The 18769-nt window shown below is 45.0% G+C and overlaps 1 protein-coding gene across 1 annotated transcript in view; it reads left to right on the top strand.

Moving 5' to 3' along the window:
• CUNH4orf51 (chromosome unknown C4orf51 homolog) overlaps positions 1–13515 on the top strand; it is a 35083-nt gene extending 21568 nt beyond the window's left edge. The window contains exons 3-6 of the mRNA XM_028753383.1: positions 4149–4210; positions 9308–9380; positions 10195–10268; positions 13181–13515. Of these exons, the coding sequence (XP_028609216.1) occupies positions 4149–4210; positions 9308–9380; positions 10195–10268; positions 13181–13288 (317 nt within the window). The 3' untranslated portion in view covers positions 13289–13515. The remainder of the gene's footprint in view (positions 1–4148; positions 4211–9307; positions 9381–10194; positions 10269–13180) is intronic.
• Positions 13516–18769: the final 5254 nt, after the last annotated feature.

Genomic DNA, 18769 nt, shown 5'->3' with positions numbered 1-18769 from the left:
AAGCCCTTTGAAACTGAAGCCCCATAGAATGAACATGAAGCTTCAAGACTCAGTGTCTGTCCTGTGGGGTCTTTTTATTGTTTTCTTTCTTTTTTTTTTTTTTTTTTGTCTTTGGTCCAGTCTTTCCTCACTAAGCCCTGATTCCTCCCTGTTGGAATGAGAATGTATATTTTACCCCTTTGTATGTTGGAAGTATGAAAATTGCTTTTTATTTAACAGGAATCCACTGTTAATAGATTGCCTTGAGTTTCAAAAGACACTTTGGACTTTTAAAAGTGTTGAGATTGTTGCAGACTATGAGGACTTTTAAAGTCAAGTAAATGCATTTTGTGTTATGAGACGCCAGTGAACACACGAGGACCAGACAGCCCAATGTGATGGTTTGAATGAGAGATTTTCCCCATAGGCTCATGTATCTGAACACTTAGTAGGCAGCTGGTTGCACTGTTCAGACCTGTTATTCAACCCGTAATTGGTGCAGCCCTGCTGGAAGAAGTACGTCACCGAAGGGAAGATGCACCTCCTACTTCCAGTCTCTGTTTCCTGTGTATGTGTAACAATGTAACCAGCCAACTCCTGCCCTCACAGGATACTTCACCCCCAACACAAACCAAAATGAGCTTTCTTCCTTCAGTTGCTTTGGAAACAGTATTTTTATTACAGCAACAGAAAAGTAACCAGCTCACCAGACAGATCCACATGAAGTCTTCACATTTATAGTAGAAAAGTGACGGTAAGTGTGATCTGGCCTGAGAGGGAAAGGAGCGGGTCCATTGCTGATTCTGTGAGGGCTGCAGGGGCCCAAGCTGTAGGAAAGACCTTTCATTTCTCACTGAGGTGGGCATCTTGTGGCTCCTGAACACCATCGCTTTTTACTGTCAATAAGCCCTGGTATGTTTGCTTGTGCGGTTACTGGCCATTTCCAGAGCTTTTGCTCCTAAGGTTGGGGTACCGAGGTGAAGGTTGCAGCCGATGAGTCAGGGCATCCCCGAAGAGAGAGGCCTTGGACACAAGTTTTCTAACTGGGTCTCCCTCCCAGACCGGTCTTACCTTGCAGAGGTATCTCTCTCTCCAGGGTCTCTTGCTCTGACATCTAGAAACAGGCTGAGAGGAAGGATTTCACAGCCCTCGGCTCTACACAGGGACAACTCAGGAGAAAATCTGAGATCTACCCACCAAGCCTACAAAGGAGACCTGGCTCTTCTCCATGATTGCACACAGTAATCTGTCCATCAACCTTCAACGTGTTATCTCTGACTACGGTCCACTCTTCACTCCCTGCACATCCACTGAGAGTGAGCCTGCCCAAACATCTTCCCTGCACCATTATCTGGCAGGGTCAGAGTTCAACACTTCCCTTCTGATACAAACTCTTATGGGTCTGTTGGGAAAGAGTTTCCCAACAAGCTTTGCAGGGGAGCCTGCACTGCTTCTCCTGGGGCCAGTGAGATCTGGAAACAGGCTGGGTACACGCAGCCCTCTCTTCTCCTAGGCAGTCCCTCACTGTCATGTCTCACCCCACTGTGAACTTGTCAGCCCAGGAAGTGCAAGGCAGAGAACAAATGACTTGAACTGTTCTCAGGGCTTATGTTGACTTGGGTGTGATCTGGCAGATCCCATGGAGTTTCTAACACTAGGCAATCATTGTTTTCTGGCTAATTTGCATGCTTTGTTGTGAGAAAAGCCTACATTTCTTTTAAACTAGAGAAAGAGAGAAAAAAAGTATAGCACTGGTCACTAATAAATCTGGGCAGAGTGATAGGCTCTTGTCCCAGAACTGAGGTCCCCACCACCCTGTTGATGACAGCTATGGCAGACCCTGGCCAGCAGGCCCTGAAGAATCCCAGGATGGGCCTCCTGACTCACAAACAGCAGTGTCCCTTCCAAGTGTTGGGAATTCTGTTTTTCTGTTTTGATCTCCCTGGTTTACATTGGGAAGCAGACTAATAAATAGTTAAATGTGTTTGCCGGAAAATATTCAAGTGTATGACAACGGTTTCCAAATCCCCACAGAGCCTGGACACAAGGGAGCCTTGGCAGCCAAGCCTGTTATTAAGAAGGTCACAAGATGCCATCTGTGACTGCGCACACTTTCGCGTTGAAGCATAACACAGCCTAGGGGTGGCTGCAATTGATTTTGCCGTGAGTGTAAAGCTGGCACTCTCTTGTGGACACAGCAGTGACTTGGGCAGGCTGTATGAGCAGACCAGAGGTCTGTCCCAGATAGAGCCTGGAGCTACACAGCTGAAGACAAGAAAGATAAAACACTCTTCTTGGGTCTGTCTTTAATTATAGCTCAAAAACATTTTGGGAATGTTCATGCATGGATTTCCTACATTTTTTTTGTGGCTGATGTTAGCCACCTTTAAAATATGGCAATAGCTCTCTTGTTTAGGCAGTTAAATGAATCTTTTATTCACAACGTAAGAAAAATAAGATGAAAGAATATGACAATCAATTCCAGAACTCCCTGATGAACTTTATAACTGCTTACATTTCGCTTTATCAAAATTTCTGAAATCTATATCTTTATTACATTTTATTTAGTGGGAGGATCATGTGCTGTGGTGCACATGTCAAGGTCAGAGGTCAGCTTTCTGAAGTTCATTCTCTCCTGCTGTGTGAGTCTTGGGATCCAACTCGGGCTTCCAGGCTCATCAGAAAGTGCCCTGGCCAGCTGTTCTCACCTGTGGGCATGTCTATGCTAATACATGCCTGTGGCCTTTGTTGTAGGGGAAAGTTAAAGTATATTTTTACATGCATACATGTATGTGTCTTCTGGAGGTCAGAATGCTTTCATGTATCGGTCCTATCATACCCCAAACCTTTACCAATCATAGAATAGTGTGTACCTAGTATACACACTACTAAATGTCCAGTTCTTAGAAATCTGCCATCTGCCCCGATGACTAACGAATGTCTAAGACAGTGATACCTCCTGGTATTTAGACACTTTGAAAAACTTGATGAAAACCCTGGTCTTCAGAAAAATCTTCAGAAGGACTTTTAACTCCTTAATGGCAGACATTTCGAATCCTTACAACTTGTTCATGGAGAACAGATTAAGTGTTAACCCATTGTTGATGCTCCATTTAGATTTCCCTCCTCTGGATACATACACTATACACAGTACTCCCAAAAGGACAGACAGGACAGACAGCACTTTGTCTCCATCTCCCATCAGAACTATTTTTTTTTCTCATGAGCCTTTATTTAGAGGAACTTAAAGTTTCAAGGAAATCAGGGAGATGGATGGCCAACCTGCCTAGTGAAAACTGAATGACAAACGCCACTGTCACTTGTACCATGGCAGACGCCAGTAGGCAGACTAAATGATTAGAATAGATGACTCGGAAAATCCTTCCAAACTGGAGTGTCTCTGACACCGCTATGCTTATAAGTCTACACCTGCCTTCTTGACAATCTGCAGTTGAAACCAAGCATGTGCGGTGTTTGAGGGGTAGCACAGTAGTTGAGGGCCCAGTTTCTGAAGGTACAGTTTGTTAGAGGTCATTGAAGTGGCCTCATCAACAATCCACCTCCACTTGGTTCTAGTTCTACACCTAAGAAGCATGGAGGTGGGCAGAGGCTAGTAAACTAGGATAATGGTACACATCTTAACTAAAAAGCAAAGGTCAAGATACACCCTTTGTCAACTGTGAACTTGCAAGGAAAAATGAGTAGCTAACCATATTCCAGAAGATGAGAGCCCATAATTCTCCTTCAGAAAGTCTGAAGGAAACAAACTTTCTGTGAATTACAGCCACAGTTGATGGTTGTGTAACTCAGTATGCTTGCTGAGAGCCACTCAAAGGTATGGCAAAGTGGGTCAGTGCAGAGTGTGGAAACCTCAGAAGGTTCAGGGACAGTGCGGCCTTGATCTATTAGCATAGTCCCATGTTCCTTCTGATTCTCTGAGGAAGAAAAGACAACACAGTGTCCCAGAAGAATGTCCCAGACATGAAAATGCTTGCCCCTCTTCAAAGCTCCTGAAGCTTTACTGTGAATTTAAATGCCAGCCACAATTTTGCCTCTTACTAATCTGTTGGCCAAGGGCTGACGGGAAACAAAGGCTCCTTGTGTAGTGTGGGAGTAGTTGTATAACTTAAAAGACATTTCATCCCGATGCCCTCTTCTTCTGCACACAGGAAGACTCCCTGATATAACAAGCCCCTCCCAGGACAGCTCACTGAACATCAAGCATAAAGTGGTATGTTCTGACTCTCCCTAAGAATCTTTGAATAGTATATGTAAGAGATTGGATACTGTACAGTATTCATAAAAAGGCAAACAAAAGGGATGAGTTTTGAAAATAAATACTCATCAAACAGTTATTCCTGGGTATTCTGTGTGTATCTTCCTATCGGGGATACACAGGTAGCTAAGGTTACCAATTGCAAGCAACGGGACCAGTTGGGGCTTCATCACTAACCTCACTTTATCTCTTTTCCATGGGTGGCAATAATCACACATAAGCTTGTCTCTGATTATAAATTCCCAAACAATGAAGAGACTGTGTGAGCTTTGGACTTTTATGCATGTTTGAGACTGTTTGAGACTATGGGAACTTTTGAAGTTGTACTGAGCAAGCCTATAGGAGACAAGGCATGGAATGTGGTGGTTTGAATAGGTTTGGCTCCCATTGACTCATGTGTTGGAATGCCTGGCCCATAGAGAGTAGCACTATTAGGAGATGTGGCCTTGTTGGAGTAGGGGTGGCCTTGTTGGAAGAAGTGTGTCACTGTGAGGGAGGGGTTTAAGACCCTCTCCTAACTGCCTGGAAGACAGTCTAGATGCAGAACACTCAGCTCCTTCTCCAGTACCATGTCTTCCTGTATGCTGCCATGCTTCCTGCTATGATTATAATGGTCTGAACCTCTGAATAGGTTTGTAAGCCAGCTTCAATTAAATGTTTGCCTTTATAAGACTTGCCTTGGGACCCGACAAAGAAAGAGAACTTCAGACCAATCTCCCTTATGAACATCGATGCAAAAATACTCAATAAAATTCTAGCAAACCGAATCCAAGAACACATCAAAACAATCATCCATCATGATCAAGTAGGTTTTATCCCAGGAATGCAGGGATGGTTCAATATTCGGAAATCCATCAATGTAATCCACTATATAAACAAACTTAAAGAAAAAAAACACATGATCATCTCACTAGATGCTGAGAAAGCATTTGACAAAATTCAACATCCCTTCATGATAAAAGTCTTGGAAAGATCAGGAATTCAAGGCCCCTACCTAAACATAGTAAAAGCAATTTACAGCAAACCAGTAGCCAACATCAAGCTAAATGGAGAGAAACTTGAAGCAATCCCACTAAGATCAGGGACTAGACAAGGTTGCCCACTCTCCCCCTACCTATTCAATATAGTACTGGAAGTCTTAGCCAGAGCAATTAGACAGCAAAAAGAAGTCAAAGGGATACAAATAGGAAAGGAAGAAGTCAAAATATCGCTATTTGCAGATGATATGATAGTATACTTAAGTGACCCCCAAACTTCCACCAGAGAACTCCTAAACCTGATAAACAACTTCAGCAAAGTGGCTGGTTATAAAATCAACTCAAACAAATCAGTAGCCTTCCTCTACATGAAAGATAAACAGACTGAAAAAGAAATTAGGGAAATGACACCCTTCACAATAGTTGCAAATAATATAAAATACCTTGGTGTGAATCTAACCAAGCAAGTGAAAGACCTGTATGACAAGAACTTCAAGTCTCTGAAGAAAGAAATTGAAGAAGATCTCAGAAGATGGAAAGATCTCCCATGCTCATGGATTGGCAGGATTAATATAATAAAAATGGCCATCTTGCCAAAAGCAATCTACAGATTCAATGCAATCCCCTTTAAAATCCCAACTCAATTCTTCACAGAGTTAGAAAAGGAAATTCTCAAATTCATATGGAATAACAAAAAACCCAGGATAGCGAAAACTATTCTCAACAATAAAAGAACTTCGGGAGGAATCACCATCCCTGACCTCAAGCTGTACTACAGAGCAATAGTGATAAAAACTACCTGGTATTGGTACAGAGACAGGCAGGAAGATCAATGGAATAGAATTGAAGACCCAGAAATGAACCCACACTCCTATGGTCACTTGATCTTTGACAAAGGAGCTAAAACTGTCCAGTGGAAAAAGGACATCATTTTCAACAAATGGTGCTGGTTCAACTGGAAGACAACATGTAGAAGAATGAAAATTGATCCATTCTTATCCCCTTGTACAAAGCTCAAGTCTATGTGGATAAAGGACCTCCACATAAAACCAGATACACTGAAACTAATAGAAGAGAAGGTGGGGAAAAGCCTCGAATACTTGGGCACAGGGGAAAAGTTCCTGAACAGAACTCCAATGGCATATGCTCTAAGATCGAGAATTGACAAATGGGACTTCATAAAATTGCAAAGTTTCTGTAAGGCAAAGGACACTGTCAATAGGACAAAACGACAACCAACAAATTGGGAAAAGATCTTTACCAATCCTTCATCTGATAGAGGGCTAATATCCAATATATACAAAGAACTCAAGAAATTAGACTCCAGACAACCAAATTACCCTATTAAAAAATGGGGTATAGAGCTTAACAAAGAATTTTCAACGGAAGAAACTCGAATGTCCGAGAAGCATCTAAAGAAATGTTCAGCATCCTTAGTCGTCAGGGAAATGCAAATCAAAACAACCCTGAGATTCCATCTCACACCAGTCAGAATGGCTAAGATTAAAAACTCAGGTGATAGTAGATGCTGGCGAGGGTGTGGAGAAAGAGGAACACTCCTCCATTGTTGGTGGGACTGCAAGATGGTGCAACCACTTTGGAAATCAGTCTGGCGGTTCCTCAGAAAATTGGACATAGCATTACCCGAGGATCCAGCTATACCACTCCTAGGCATATACCCAGAAGATGCTCGAACATATAACAAGGACATATGCTCAACTATGTTCATAGCAGCCTTATTTATAATAGCCAGGAGCTGGAAAGAACCCAGATGTCCTTCAACTGAGGAATGGATTCAAAAAATGTGGTATATTTACACAATGGAGTATTACTCAGCTATTAAAAACAATGAATTCGAGAGGTTCCTAGGTAAATGGATGGAACTAGAAATTATCATCCTGAGTGAGGTAAGCCAATCACAAAAGAAGACACATGGTATTCACTCACTGATTATTGGATATTAGCCTAGAACCTTGAAATGCCCAAGATGCAACTCACAGGCCACATGAAGCCCATAAAGAAGGAAGACCATGTGAGGGTGATTCGGTCCTTCTTAGAAGGAGCAACAAAATACTCAAGGGAGCAAATATGGAGACAAAGTGAGGGACAGAAACTGAAGGAGGGGCCGTCTCAAGACCACCCCACCTGAGTATCTATCCCATGTGCAATCACCAAAGGTAGATGCTGATGTGGAAGACAGGAAGTGCATGCTGATAAGAGCCTGATATGGATATCTCCTCAGAGGCCTTCAGGAGTCAGACATATTCAGAGGCAGATGCTCACAACTAGCCATTGAACTGATCATGGGGTTCTCAATGGAGGAGTTAGAGTGAAGACTGAAGGAGCTGAAAGGGTTTGTGGCACCATGAGGAGAGCAACAATACCAACCAACCACAGCTCCCAGGGTCTAAACCACCAGCCTGGGAGCACTTAGGGGGGGATCCAGGGCTTCAGCTGAATATGTAAAAGTGAAGGGCCCTGCTGGGCATAGGTGGAAGAAGAGAACCTTGACCTCATGAAGGCTGGATGCCCCAGGGGGTGGGAATTTTGAGGGTGGGGAGGTGGGAGTGGGGGGGTGTAGATAGAGGTTACATCCACAGAGAAGAAGGAGGAGGGGCGAGGGGATTGGGGGTTCCGAGGGGGTGGTGGGGGATGGGGTAAGGGGACAACATAGGAAATGTAAATAAATCATCCAATAAAAAAAAAAAAAAAAAGACTTGCCTTGGTCATGGTGTCTCTTCATAGCAATGGAGAACCTAAGGCAGAAGTTGGTACCAGGGGATGGTATTGTTGTGAGAAGCTAGGCCTTTTTTTTTTTTTTTTTTGATTGTGGATTTGGGGATTTTGGATTTAGAAAGCCATGAAGTACTTTAAGTGGGACTTAATGGGTCATCCTAGTAGGAATATGGAAGACATTGGTGCAGAGGGTGATTTGAACTCTGGTGATCACTCTTAAGATGTTTGGGTGAAGAATGTTGCTGCTTTTTTTCCTTGTCCAAAGAGTCTGCCTAAGGCTAACATAAAGATATTGCATTAATAAAATCTCAAAAAAAGTCCAGTATAGACTTTGTCCTCTGAATTACTCTCATGAATAGCATTTTATCAAGCACAGTAAGCTTAGAAAGGAAAAATACAAAATGTACAGTTCATGGAATAAAGGACACCAAGAAATGGAATGGGTGCACGTGGCAGGTGATTCCAGTGTCCCCATCCTGTGCGTACTGCTCAGTGACCTCAAAAGTGCTGTGCTAACCTGGGGGTTAGACACAGATTTATGAAATAGGTGAAGTCATAAATATGGAATCCATGAGTAGTGAAATGTGACTGTGTATTGCTGTTGTCCATATTTTTGTTGGGATAGTTTTTAAAGGTATTTTAATAAACTATTTATGTATTAGGATTAGACTTCTTTGCTTAGCCTCAGCTATAAGTACTTTCCAAGTTTTGTCTTTTCATTTTACTGTTATTGCCTGGTAGAGGAGATTCTGATCACAGTATTGAAATGGCATTTCAATAAGGATGGGGAAACAACTGATAAAAGAATGTTGTTACTTGTTTATTCTTGTGAGACAGTTTTGTTGTTGTTGAATGTGTGTATGGTGTAGGAGTGTGTACAGGTGCACATGTGTGTGTAGAGGCCAGAAATTGACACAGGCATCTGCTCTATTCTTTTTCACCTTATTGTTGTTCACCAAATTCAGATCTCACTGAACTCTACGGTGGCCTGTGTCTGTTCACCTGCCCCACTCTCTGCCCTATCCCCAGCACCACGGTTATAGATAACCCTCTGTGGTTTTGTTGTTGATGGTGTTGTTGGTGGTGGTGGTGGCGTTTTGTGTTTTACAGTTTTAATGTGGGTGCTGTGGAGCTGAGCTCAGAGCACTGCACACACAGACCCATCTTCTCAGCCAGTTCTGGCTTCTCTTGTCTCTTCTGGGATATAACATTGTTGTTTATCACAGGCTGGTCTCAAACTCAGGTTCTTCCTGTCTTAGCCCTCCCAGTGCTGGGATCTTAGCTATGTATCATTGTACCTGGCTTGTTTGGTATTAATTCCTAATTCTCTCTTCTCCAGGCACACCAGGTCTGGGGTTCTGAAGTCCCTTGTCCAACATATCTAGCTTACAGAGGTCTCCGTATGTCCCCCAGTAAGTTGCTGTTCCTATCCACTTGCAGTTTTTATTTTGACTGTTACCTCCTTCTGCTGTTTTCATGCTTTCCAGGGTCAGAGGCCATTTAATAAAGCCTCCTGCTGACACCCGCATTGCCACTTCATTTTATGAGTCTTAGCAGCAGAGAAAGTAGAATCAGATATGACAGGGGTGGAACATGCAGCCGACACATTTGCCTTTCAGCTGCTCTGAGAATAAGCCTTGTGGGGACAGCTACTGCTGCAGTTGGGGGAGCCTGAGGGAGAGTTTGAAACTACTGATTTAAAAAGTGCTTCAGAATGTCTGCGAATTTCAAGTGAAGCCTTGGCCCACCTTTAATCGTAGCACTCTGGAGGCAGAAGCTAGCCAGTCTCTGTGAGTTTAAGGCCAGCCTGGTCTATGTGATCAGTTACAGGCCAGCCAGGACTACACAATAAGAAACTATCTAGAGAGAAAAGGAAGGGGGGCAAGGAGGAGAGGAGAAGAGAGGGGATAAGAGGAGATGGGAGGGGAGGGGAGAAGAGGGGAAGAAAGAAAAAGGCATTTGGGAGGCTGAGGCAAGGAGGATCAGGACAGAAGTTCAGGGCCAACTAAGGCTATGTGAAACCCTGTCTCAAAATAAAAAACAAACCACCATCAAATCTAGAGAGAAAGAAGTACAGAGTGCTGAGGACTCTGTACTGGCCATGTGCAAGACTTCAGGTTCAGCCCTCAGGAGAGTAAACAAAATGCCAGTCAGTTTCCTTATTTGCAGTAGACTTCACTCATCTAAAGCTCTTAGGCATTGAATGTGTCATCTTCTTCATTCTAGGTATGCAGCCCAAAAAGCCAGGCTTTGAGCTCCTTATGAATTACAGGAACAGAGGGAAGAACCTGCTGAAACAAGTGAGAAACTTGCTTCGTTTGCCATTCGGTACCTGTTGGGCCTGAGTGTATCTGCAGGGTGCGTGTGCCGAGGTGTAGGGGTGCTTAGTGTCTGCATAAGAACAGCCCTTCCTTTATAATTTGCTGAAAGGTGGGCTGTCCTGATAAGGGGGGCCTCCGAATACTTCAGGTCCAGATCTGTCCTGTCGGTTGTTTAGGAAACAGGCTTTGGGGATGGGAGCTCCCGTCATGGAGTCATCTATTGTCATAGATGCATCCTGCCTGCTGGGGACCCACCCTGGGTGCTGAGTGTCCCAGTGTCTGTTGTCCCCACTCTTCCTGATACAGCCTTCCCTGACCAGGACTCTTACTGGCCTGGTCAGACCTTCTTAAATCCCAGTACTTTAAAACAGGATGTTAAAACAAGGTCTCTTTTATGCCTTAGAATTCTGGCAGGAGGACCTTGCCTTGGAAACACAGGCAACCTGAGGTCAATCCCCAGATTAAAGCTGGCCCTAGTGGCACCAGCTAGGAACTCCTTGTGCTGAGGAAGCAGAGGCAGGTAAAGGGAGCCCTGTGGCTCATTGGCCACCCAGCCTCACTGACTGTACAAACACCAGGCCAGTGAGACCTTGTCTTAAGGAATGAGATAGATGGCATCTGACAATCGAGTGTGGTTGTTCTCTGATCTCTATAAGCACATGCATACATAGTCACACACACACACACACACACACACACACGCATGTGCATGCACAGGTACCTGTGTACACACAAACACACACACACACATGCATGTGCATGCACAGGTACCTGTGTACACACACACACACACACACACGTATGTGCATGAACAGGTACCTGTGTACACACACACAGGCACAGGGATGCATGCACATAGGCATGCAAACGCTCAGAGGCAGGCACACACACACACTAGTCGGTGCACACACATATGAACACACAGGCACACACAGGAACACATATTAACCCGCACAAACACACATACACACATGAATACATAAACATACACACACACACACATGAGCATGCACATTCACATGAACATGCACATATAGGAACACACACAGAGGAACACACACAGGCACACAAACACACACACATGCACACATAACACACACAAAGCCATGCATATACACATGAGCACAGATACACACACACATACACAAAGACACCCCCCCCCCCCACACACACACAGAGGCTCTCACACAATTCTCTGGCAGGGAGTGTTGGAAAATAAATTAAAAAGAAAAGAAAAGCTGTTTCTTCTATGTGCCCTACTAACTTCATTTATTATAAAATAAAACAATATTCTTTTGCTATTCCACAGTTTTTATTAGAGCCCTTCTTTAAGTTGAATTTAAACAAGTCAGCTTTATGCTAAGTAATTGAATGTGTGATGTTGTAAGTTTGGTATGCTAGTTACACGTGTTAGGGAGAAAATGTAAGTTTGTCAGTAAATTTTTTTTTTAATGTTATTCAAGTAGCACCTAAGGATTGTCACAAGAATACCAATTAGACACATATGTCACTTTGAAGAGGCTGGTCTGGGACACCAAAGGAACCTGGCAAATTTAGCTAACAGGGCAGGGTTGGACAGCTTTCCTTGGGTCCCAGACAGCTAAGCTGATTTTAATGGTAGCCTTCTGAAATGAAGCACCTGCTTTAGCACCTAGTGAATGCCCGTGCACTGGAAGGCAGGCTGCAGGCTAGGGGCTGTGGGTCTATAGAAAGTTCCCGTGCATTTAGTCATGGACCTGCTTCTCTGCTGGGGGAGGGGGCTCACTTCTGGGAAAGGAAGATGATTTCCTGAAAGTGTGTTGGTGGCAGCTTCCTCCTGGGAGTTGTCTGAGGGAATGATTAACTACAATTAAATAATTCGCTCTTGCTGCATGGAGATGCTCTGGTGCCAGGCAATTTCATTGTCAGTCAGTGTCAGAGCTGTGCTGAGGGACACTTGTCTTCCTCTCCTGACCCATCCCCTAAATCTATTTTCATACATTCGTTTGTGATGTACTAACAGTCCAAAACTATTTCCCCATCCCCCTCCTCTTTTCCTGTCACATTCGATAAATTTAGGGGAGTTGTCTGTGTAATGCTGAGCCTAAATCCTGACCAAAACCAAAGCTTTGAGTTTTTATGAGTAAAGCAAAGTTTAATATTTTCATTTTTTATATGTGCATGTATGTCTGTACCCGATGTCTGTACCCGATGTCCTCCCAGGCAGAAGGCTCCAGTGTCCTGTTACAGATGGATATGAGTCACAGTGTGGGTGCTGGGAATCGAACCTGGGTCCTCTGGAAGAGCAGCCGTCCCTCCATCCCCCACATTTAAAACATTTTAAAACAGATACTGATATTTTAGGGGAAGATGTGAAAGCCACCAGGTTCAGAATTGTCCGTCTCCTGCCAGGCAGCCAAAATTCTCACGTTTAAAAACATTTGCTTGGTGACAAGCTCCGTTGGCTCTGTTGGAAATGCTCCTGAATTCTTCGTGTTCTTGGGATCTGACTTGAAGAAGGTCATGATGTAGGACTGAGAAGCAGAGAATTCACACCCAGGATTGCCTGACTGGTTGGAAGTGGGCAAACGTGGGCAAGGGTTCTCATCAGGGAAGGAGGATAAGAGAGCTGTAGGCAAGAGACCGAGTCGTTAGCGATTCTTAGAATTCTTGCCTTTCTAAATCTGTCTTGATTATTGATCTGTCCTTCTTGACTGAGGTGCAATATATGAAACAGAAAAGGGTTTATTTTACTTTTTTTTTTAAGATGGAAGAAAATGCAGAAACGATGCCAGCCCCTGCTCATGAATGATGTCTGGTTTGAAAGAGGCAATTTAATTCCCATTTCTGTGGGAACAGTGACCTTTGTGGATGAGCGGGTGTTGACAATTGGACCATTTTTCCCCCTCCAGCTTCAGCGACAATGGGATTATGAAAGCAAGTTTGCCTCCTCGGAGGACTCAGAGACGGATCGATTCTCCTCCAATACCAGTGGAAGCTCAGGGCGGAAATTCAAGTGATTTCAAGAAAGAAACCACAGACCTAGGACCCTGGTTTCTGTGTTAACCCATTAAGACAGGACTTCCAAGGAGGCCTTGGTGGGGTGTGCACACAGGGAAGACCTTGTTAGACACTTCCCTGGGCTTCATCCCTCGTTCTTGACTGTGTGTGCGCATGCGAGCATGTGCGTGTGCGTGTGTGTTGATGGGGAAGCGAGTTTGTCACAAATATGATTAATGTTCCTTTACAATAAGTGCCCAGGCTTACATTCTGCTGTAAGAACTTCACAAATGATAGCATGACCTCCACCTTGGTGGGCTCCAGAGTTATGCAGCCTGTGCTCTACTTCAGAGAAAGACTTTTTTGTTTCCCCCTGAGCTATGACCCAGAAGAGAAGAGCCTCCTCAGCAGGCAGGGTTTCCCTCCACTCAGGGAAAACTGGCTTCGCTGCCGGCTCCGCCTTCCGCGGCGCCCATGGGCCTCCCTCTTCCCTCTGCGTCTGCCCTGGCGGGGGTCCCCACGCAGCCCTGTGGTTGCCCTGCCGGAAAGCCGCCAAGGGACCTGGCAAAGGAGGAGCAAGGCCACAGAATAGTCCCCTCCCGCTGGCAGCCATTCCTCTGCCACCCGGCGCTTTGGGGCCCCGATCCAGCCTGCACCCCAACCCACGGCTCCTGTTGAACAGAAAACACAAAAGTCGCACCCTAACTCCCTAGCCGTGCCCCACCCCACCACGACCCAGCCCTTATTATATTTTTCCTTTAGCCCCAGGTTGGGCTAAACACATTCGCTGGGAGCCATCTGGTCTGCGTCCCGGGAACCCTTCATGTGGTTTCCATTAAACTCTCCAGAACTGTGTGCATTGAAAATGCAGCCCTGGGCCACTCCGGAGCCTCCAAAAGTCTGCCCTGCGCTAGCAGAGCGAGGGGACCTCTGGGCAGACGCCCAGGCTGGCACCCAAGGACCATGCCCCAGTGACTGCGCTTCGCCACTCCTAAGAATGCACTTATCCATGGCAAGGCGTTCTTAATGGCCTAGTGCTCAGTTTTGCCACATGCAAGCCAGAGTTTGTTAGAATTCTGTTTCCATTCTAAAAATCAATGTCAACAGCTTTACAGACAAATTTACAGAAATAACCTGGCCACAGAAACTCAGTGTGACCAGCCACATCGGGAGGGCTGAGTCTGCCTTCTACGCAGACTGCATGCCTTCTTCCCTGACTCCCCCTACCCCCATAGGAAAAAACAGGACAGAACAAAAAGTTAGCTTATGGAAAAATACTGACTCACACAGTGAATTAGGGTTTATAGTACAAGATAAAGGAGACAGGCCGAGTTAAGGACTGTGCTGCATTTGGAAAGCTCCTTTGGGTTTATCAAAGATTAGTCCGTTTATTGAGGAGACTGGAAAAAGGAGGGGCTTGGGAAGCAATGGCCATGGCCGGGGACCAGGCAGCCGCTCTTCCAGGCAGAGAAAGGGACGCTGGGCAAAGGGAATTAACTTGTGGCGTCCTGTTTTTCCCAGGGTCTTCCTTTTCCTCGTCTCCACCACCAGCCTAGGTTTCCCTCCCTCCCTATTTTTTTCTTTGCTTTCTTTCTGTTCTCTTCCCACCCCCACCCTGGCCGGGCGATTTTATTTGGGATTTTAAAATGAAACCAGGTGCTTTGTAAAACAAAGGCAAAGTAGTAACAAGGAAAGACGGTCCAAGGCCCAAGGAATGTGCCGAGTTTTATGACTCAGGCTGTCCTGGCAAAATGTAGGAGTGACATGAGAGGTGGGTGGCACTGAGTACAGACCATACATGGCAGCCCTGGCCTCCCCTGATAAGGGTGGTCAAGGCAGCCTGTGACTCACTTTGTAAAACGGATCATTACGGAAAAAGGCTTCCCAGGCTGGAGCCAGAGGATCAGCAACTCTTCCCTGAGGGGCAGATCCACATGACGGGGCCAGGGCTACCCTGAGGTTTGGAGAACACATCCTAGGCAAAATGCCACCCTTTTCTCCAGGAAGAGGCAGGCTTAGCTTAGCAGGCTCTGCCAAGTGCACTGCTGCCTTCAGGGGATGAACAACCTGTGGGTTTTAAAGTGGCAAGAACTGTCTGTCTCTCTGTCTCTCTCTGTCTCTCTGTCTCTCTCTGTCTCTATCTCTCTGTCTCTCTCTGTCTCTGTCTCTGTCTCTCTCTCTCTCTCTCTCTCTCTCTCTGTGTGTGTGTGTGTGTGTGTGTGCGCGCGTGTGTGTGTGTTGGGATTTGTAAGTCTCTAGGATGGCTGAAGAACCTTGGATGGAGGGGGCGAGGTGTAAGGCTGCTCCTGGGAGCAGAAAGCAGAAAAGCTTGCCAATGATGAAGGGGGCGGTTCTGGGTGCCATTCCGACGAAGAAAGGGGCAACTAGCTCAAGGGAAGGGTTGGGTATAGACACCCAGGGAGACACCCAGGCAGACATCCACACATTCTGAGAATTCTTTTTAAATGAGCATAGTGATGGAGTGAGGTGCACATTTTTCTTTCCTGTTACTAAGAGACAGGCTAAGAGTGTGAAGGTCTCTCCTAGCAGGGTGGTAGGGGGGCTTAGAATTGGGTGACAAGGGTCAGTCTGGGCTCTCTCCATTACCTTTTTGTGAGTAGAACCAAATGAACTGAGTTCCTGCTGGCATTCCTCACTCCAGAGAAGGCTGTCACGTTTTGAATGAGAATGAGCTCTGACTGACGTAAATGAGGTTTCCACATGTAGAAGCCACACAGACTGGAAGGCTTTTTGCCTTTTCCTCTTTCCCATTCTGTGAAATACCCACCAAACAAGCTCTGCTGACTATTCCAAAATTTCAGGGAAATCTCTGCCTAACTTTGTCATCAAAGGCAACCTACATGGAAAAACTACAGTCTAAGAATGATGACTTCATAAATATTTATAGTGTGGACAGGCGTCATTTCAGTCCTGTTGGAGAATGAGCCCATTCAGCTTTCTTTAAGATGTGACACTTGGGTGACTGACATCTGTCATCTGGATCAGCCCTGTGCTCTGTCGCTCTGAAGCATGTTTATGGGGTGATTATGCCTCTGAATATTTGCTATATTTAGGTCTGCTCCTCTCCTCTCAGCCCTCCTAAATCCCCAAAGAAGCAAAGATACAAGTTACTGATGTAGGGTGGACTTAAACCATGATGACAAGGCACAGGCCCTTGAATGTGTACTCCTGGAGCATTTGAAGAATTGAGAGACGAAATTAAGATGGGGAAGCTAGTTGCTAGGATAGTATTCTTCCATTAAGGTGGTTTGTTGGGCCTGCTGTCACGCACCAGGGCTCTCAGCTAGGCTTGGAGGGCCTTGACAGGTGAGTGGACAAAGCAGGTAGATGCATGGGAAGCTGTCTCCCCTCAGGAGTTCCCTCTGCCCTACACCAATCCAGCGGCCTACACTCAGTTCCAGAGCTCTGAGGGCAGGATTTGGTGAGGACTCTGTGACCTCAGTTGAGACAAAACCTCTAGTATAATTGGAGGCCTTCCCTCTTGGCCACACATGACCCTGGGTTGGAGCTAGCAGCTGTCCACCATTCGGGTGGAGATACGGGCCCCCTGGCCTACAGCTACAAATGCTCTGGCCTAAGCATGTCCTGCCAGACACAGGCCTGCTATAGAGCCAGTGTTTGCCTCCTGTCGACTTGGTCATCTATTGTTTATCCTGCGTAGGACCAGGTCTTGGCACAGAGGGCATGAAACATTGCCAGAGTTTTATTTTTAGAGACAGGAAAATGTCTGCTTTTTGGCAGCTCTTCTTTTTCTGGCACACACGAGGGATGGTGTAAAGGCTCAAGTGAGAGATTCCAAGCCTTAAATTCATGGCATATGACATAGACATGTGCACTGTGAATTTCTCAACAGAAACCTGGTTGCAGCCTGAGGTCCTCCATAGACAGTTCCTGGGCAGTGCCAAAGCCTCTCTGCCACACCTGGGGATGACAGTCCTCAGGACCACTGACTTCACAGACATCCACACCTCGGGGGGACAGTCCTTAGGACCACCAACTTCATGGACATCCAGTCTCTTTTGAGTATATCAGATGGTCTGAATTTTTTTGATTCTTATTTTTACGCTTGCCAATCAATCCAGAAGCTAGTCCAAGTTGTTGGGAGAAAAAAATTGTTTCTCTGCAGCTGGCTTTCCCCAGACTCACTGACATTGTCCTGACGGCAGACAGAAGTCAGACAATTTCCACCAAGAAGCATATGGTCAGAATCAGGGACTGCATTTCTAAGTCGTAACGGGGAAATATTTTTTCCAAATATGGCTCCCCCTTAAAACACATTTTTTGTGGGTTCTGTCATTCCGGCTACCAACTATCTGAAAGCATTTTATAAGTAGTAATGACATATTGTACAAAGCAAAAGTGGAAAGAAATAAAAGTAGAGAATTAAATTGTATTTTCTTACCTTTTCTCCCTAGCCTTTAAGAAAAGATTGTTTTCTAATTATAAAATAAAATAAAAACCATAATCCTTCCCCGCTCTAACAGCCTGCTGCTGTTCATTCTTCTTCCTTTTTAAAGGTTTATTTATGTATGAGTACACTGTAGGTATTTTCAGATACATCAAAAGCAGACATCAGATCCCATTACAGATGGTTGTAAGTCACCATGTGGTTGCTAGGAATTGAACTTAGGGCCTCTGGAAGAGCCAGTCAGTGCTCTTAACCGCTAAGCCATCTCTTCAGCCCCAGGTTCACTACTCTTGCTGGAGTAGGTTTGCTCCTGTTCTCTCTCCTTCTCTGTAGGACAGTGGAGAGAAGGTAATCAATTCATTGGAATTTATTTTTTTCTGAATATTTCTACCCCATGTCTGGTTGTTTTCTGGAAGCTTCTATGGTTAATAAACAGTCTTTGTTGACTAGAGTCTCACCCTTTGTAAAGAGTCTCTCAGAATCCTGCTGCACCTTGAAGGACTGTGTCTGTTTCTCGGTGTTCTGGAGTTTCATGAGAATGATGTGTGCCTGTTGATTTTGGAAGTCTATTTCCCTTGGGACTAATAGGTTCTTTCAGGTTGAGAGCTTGGGCTTGCCTTTGACGAGGATTTTGGTTTAGGAGGAAGGAACCAGAAAGTTACATTGATCTATGTCATAAAGTCCTGCGCAGTGGGGAGGGACTGTGGACTGAGTGCAGGGAAGCATTCTGCGTAGTTGTAGAGAAAAGGAGAACAATCAATCATGGGAAAGATTTTTGTTTAATAAAAAAAAAAGCTAAAGAAGATTTTTAAAAAATGTTTTACATGTACATATGAATGTTTGCACGTATATTTGAATGTTCACGTGTTTGCAGTGTTTAGGAAGGACTCCGAAGGTGTCAAATCCTACAACTGGAGTTATAAGGAGTTGTGGGTCACCATGATGTGGGTGCCGGGTACAGAATTCTAGTCATCTGCAAGAGCATCAAGTGTTTTGACCCCTGAGCTGTCTCCAGCCCTCTGCCAATTAAAAAAAAAAAACCTTTGAATGCATATTAAAATGTTCTCTTCCC

This window comes from Grammomys surdaster, unplaced genomic scaffold (genome assembly GCF_004785775.1).
Source record: "Grammomys surdaster isolate TR1022 unplaced genomic scaffold, NIH_TR_1.0 125947, whole genome shotgun sequence".
In the NCBI taxonomy this organism is placed as follows: Eukaryota; Metazoa; Chordata; class Mammalia; order Rodentia; family Muridae; genus Grammomys; species Grammomys surdaster.
Note: the sequence above shows the minus strand (reverse complement) of the source record. Positions and strands in the feature narration are given on the sequence as shown.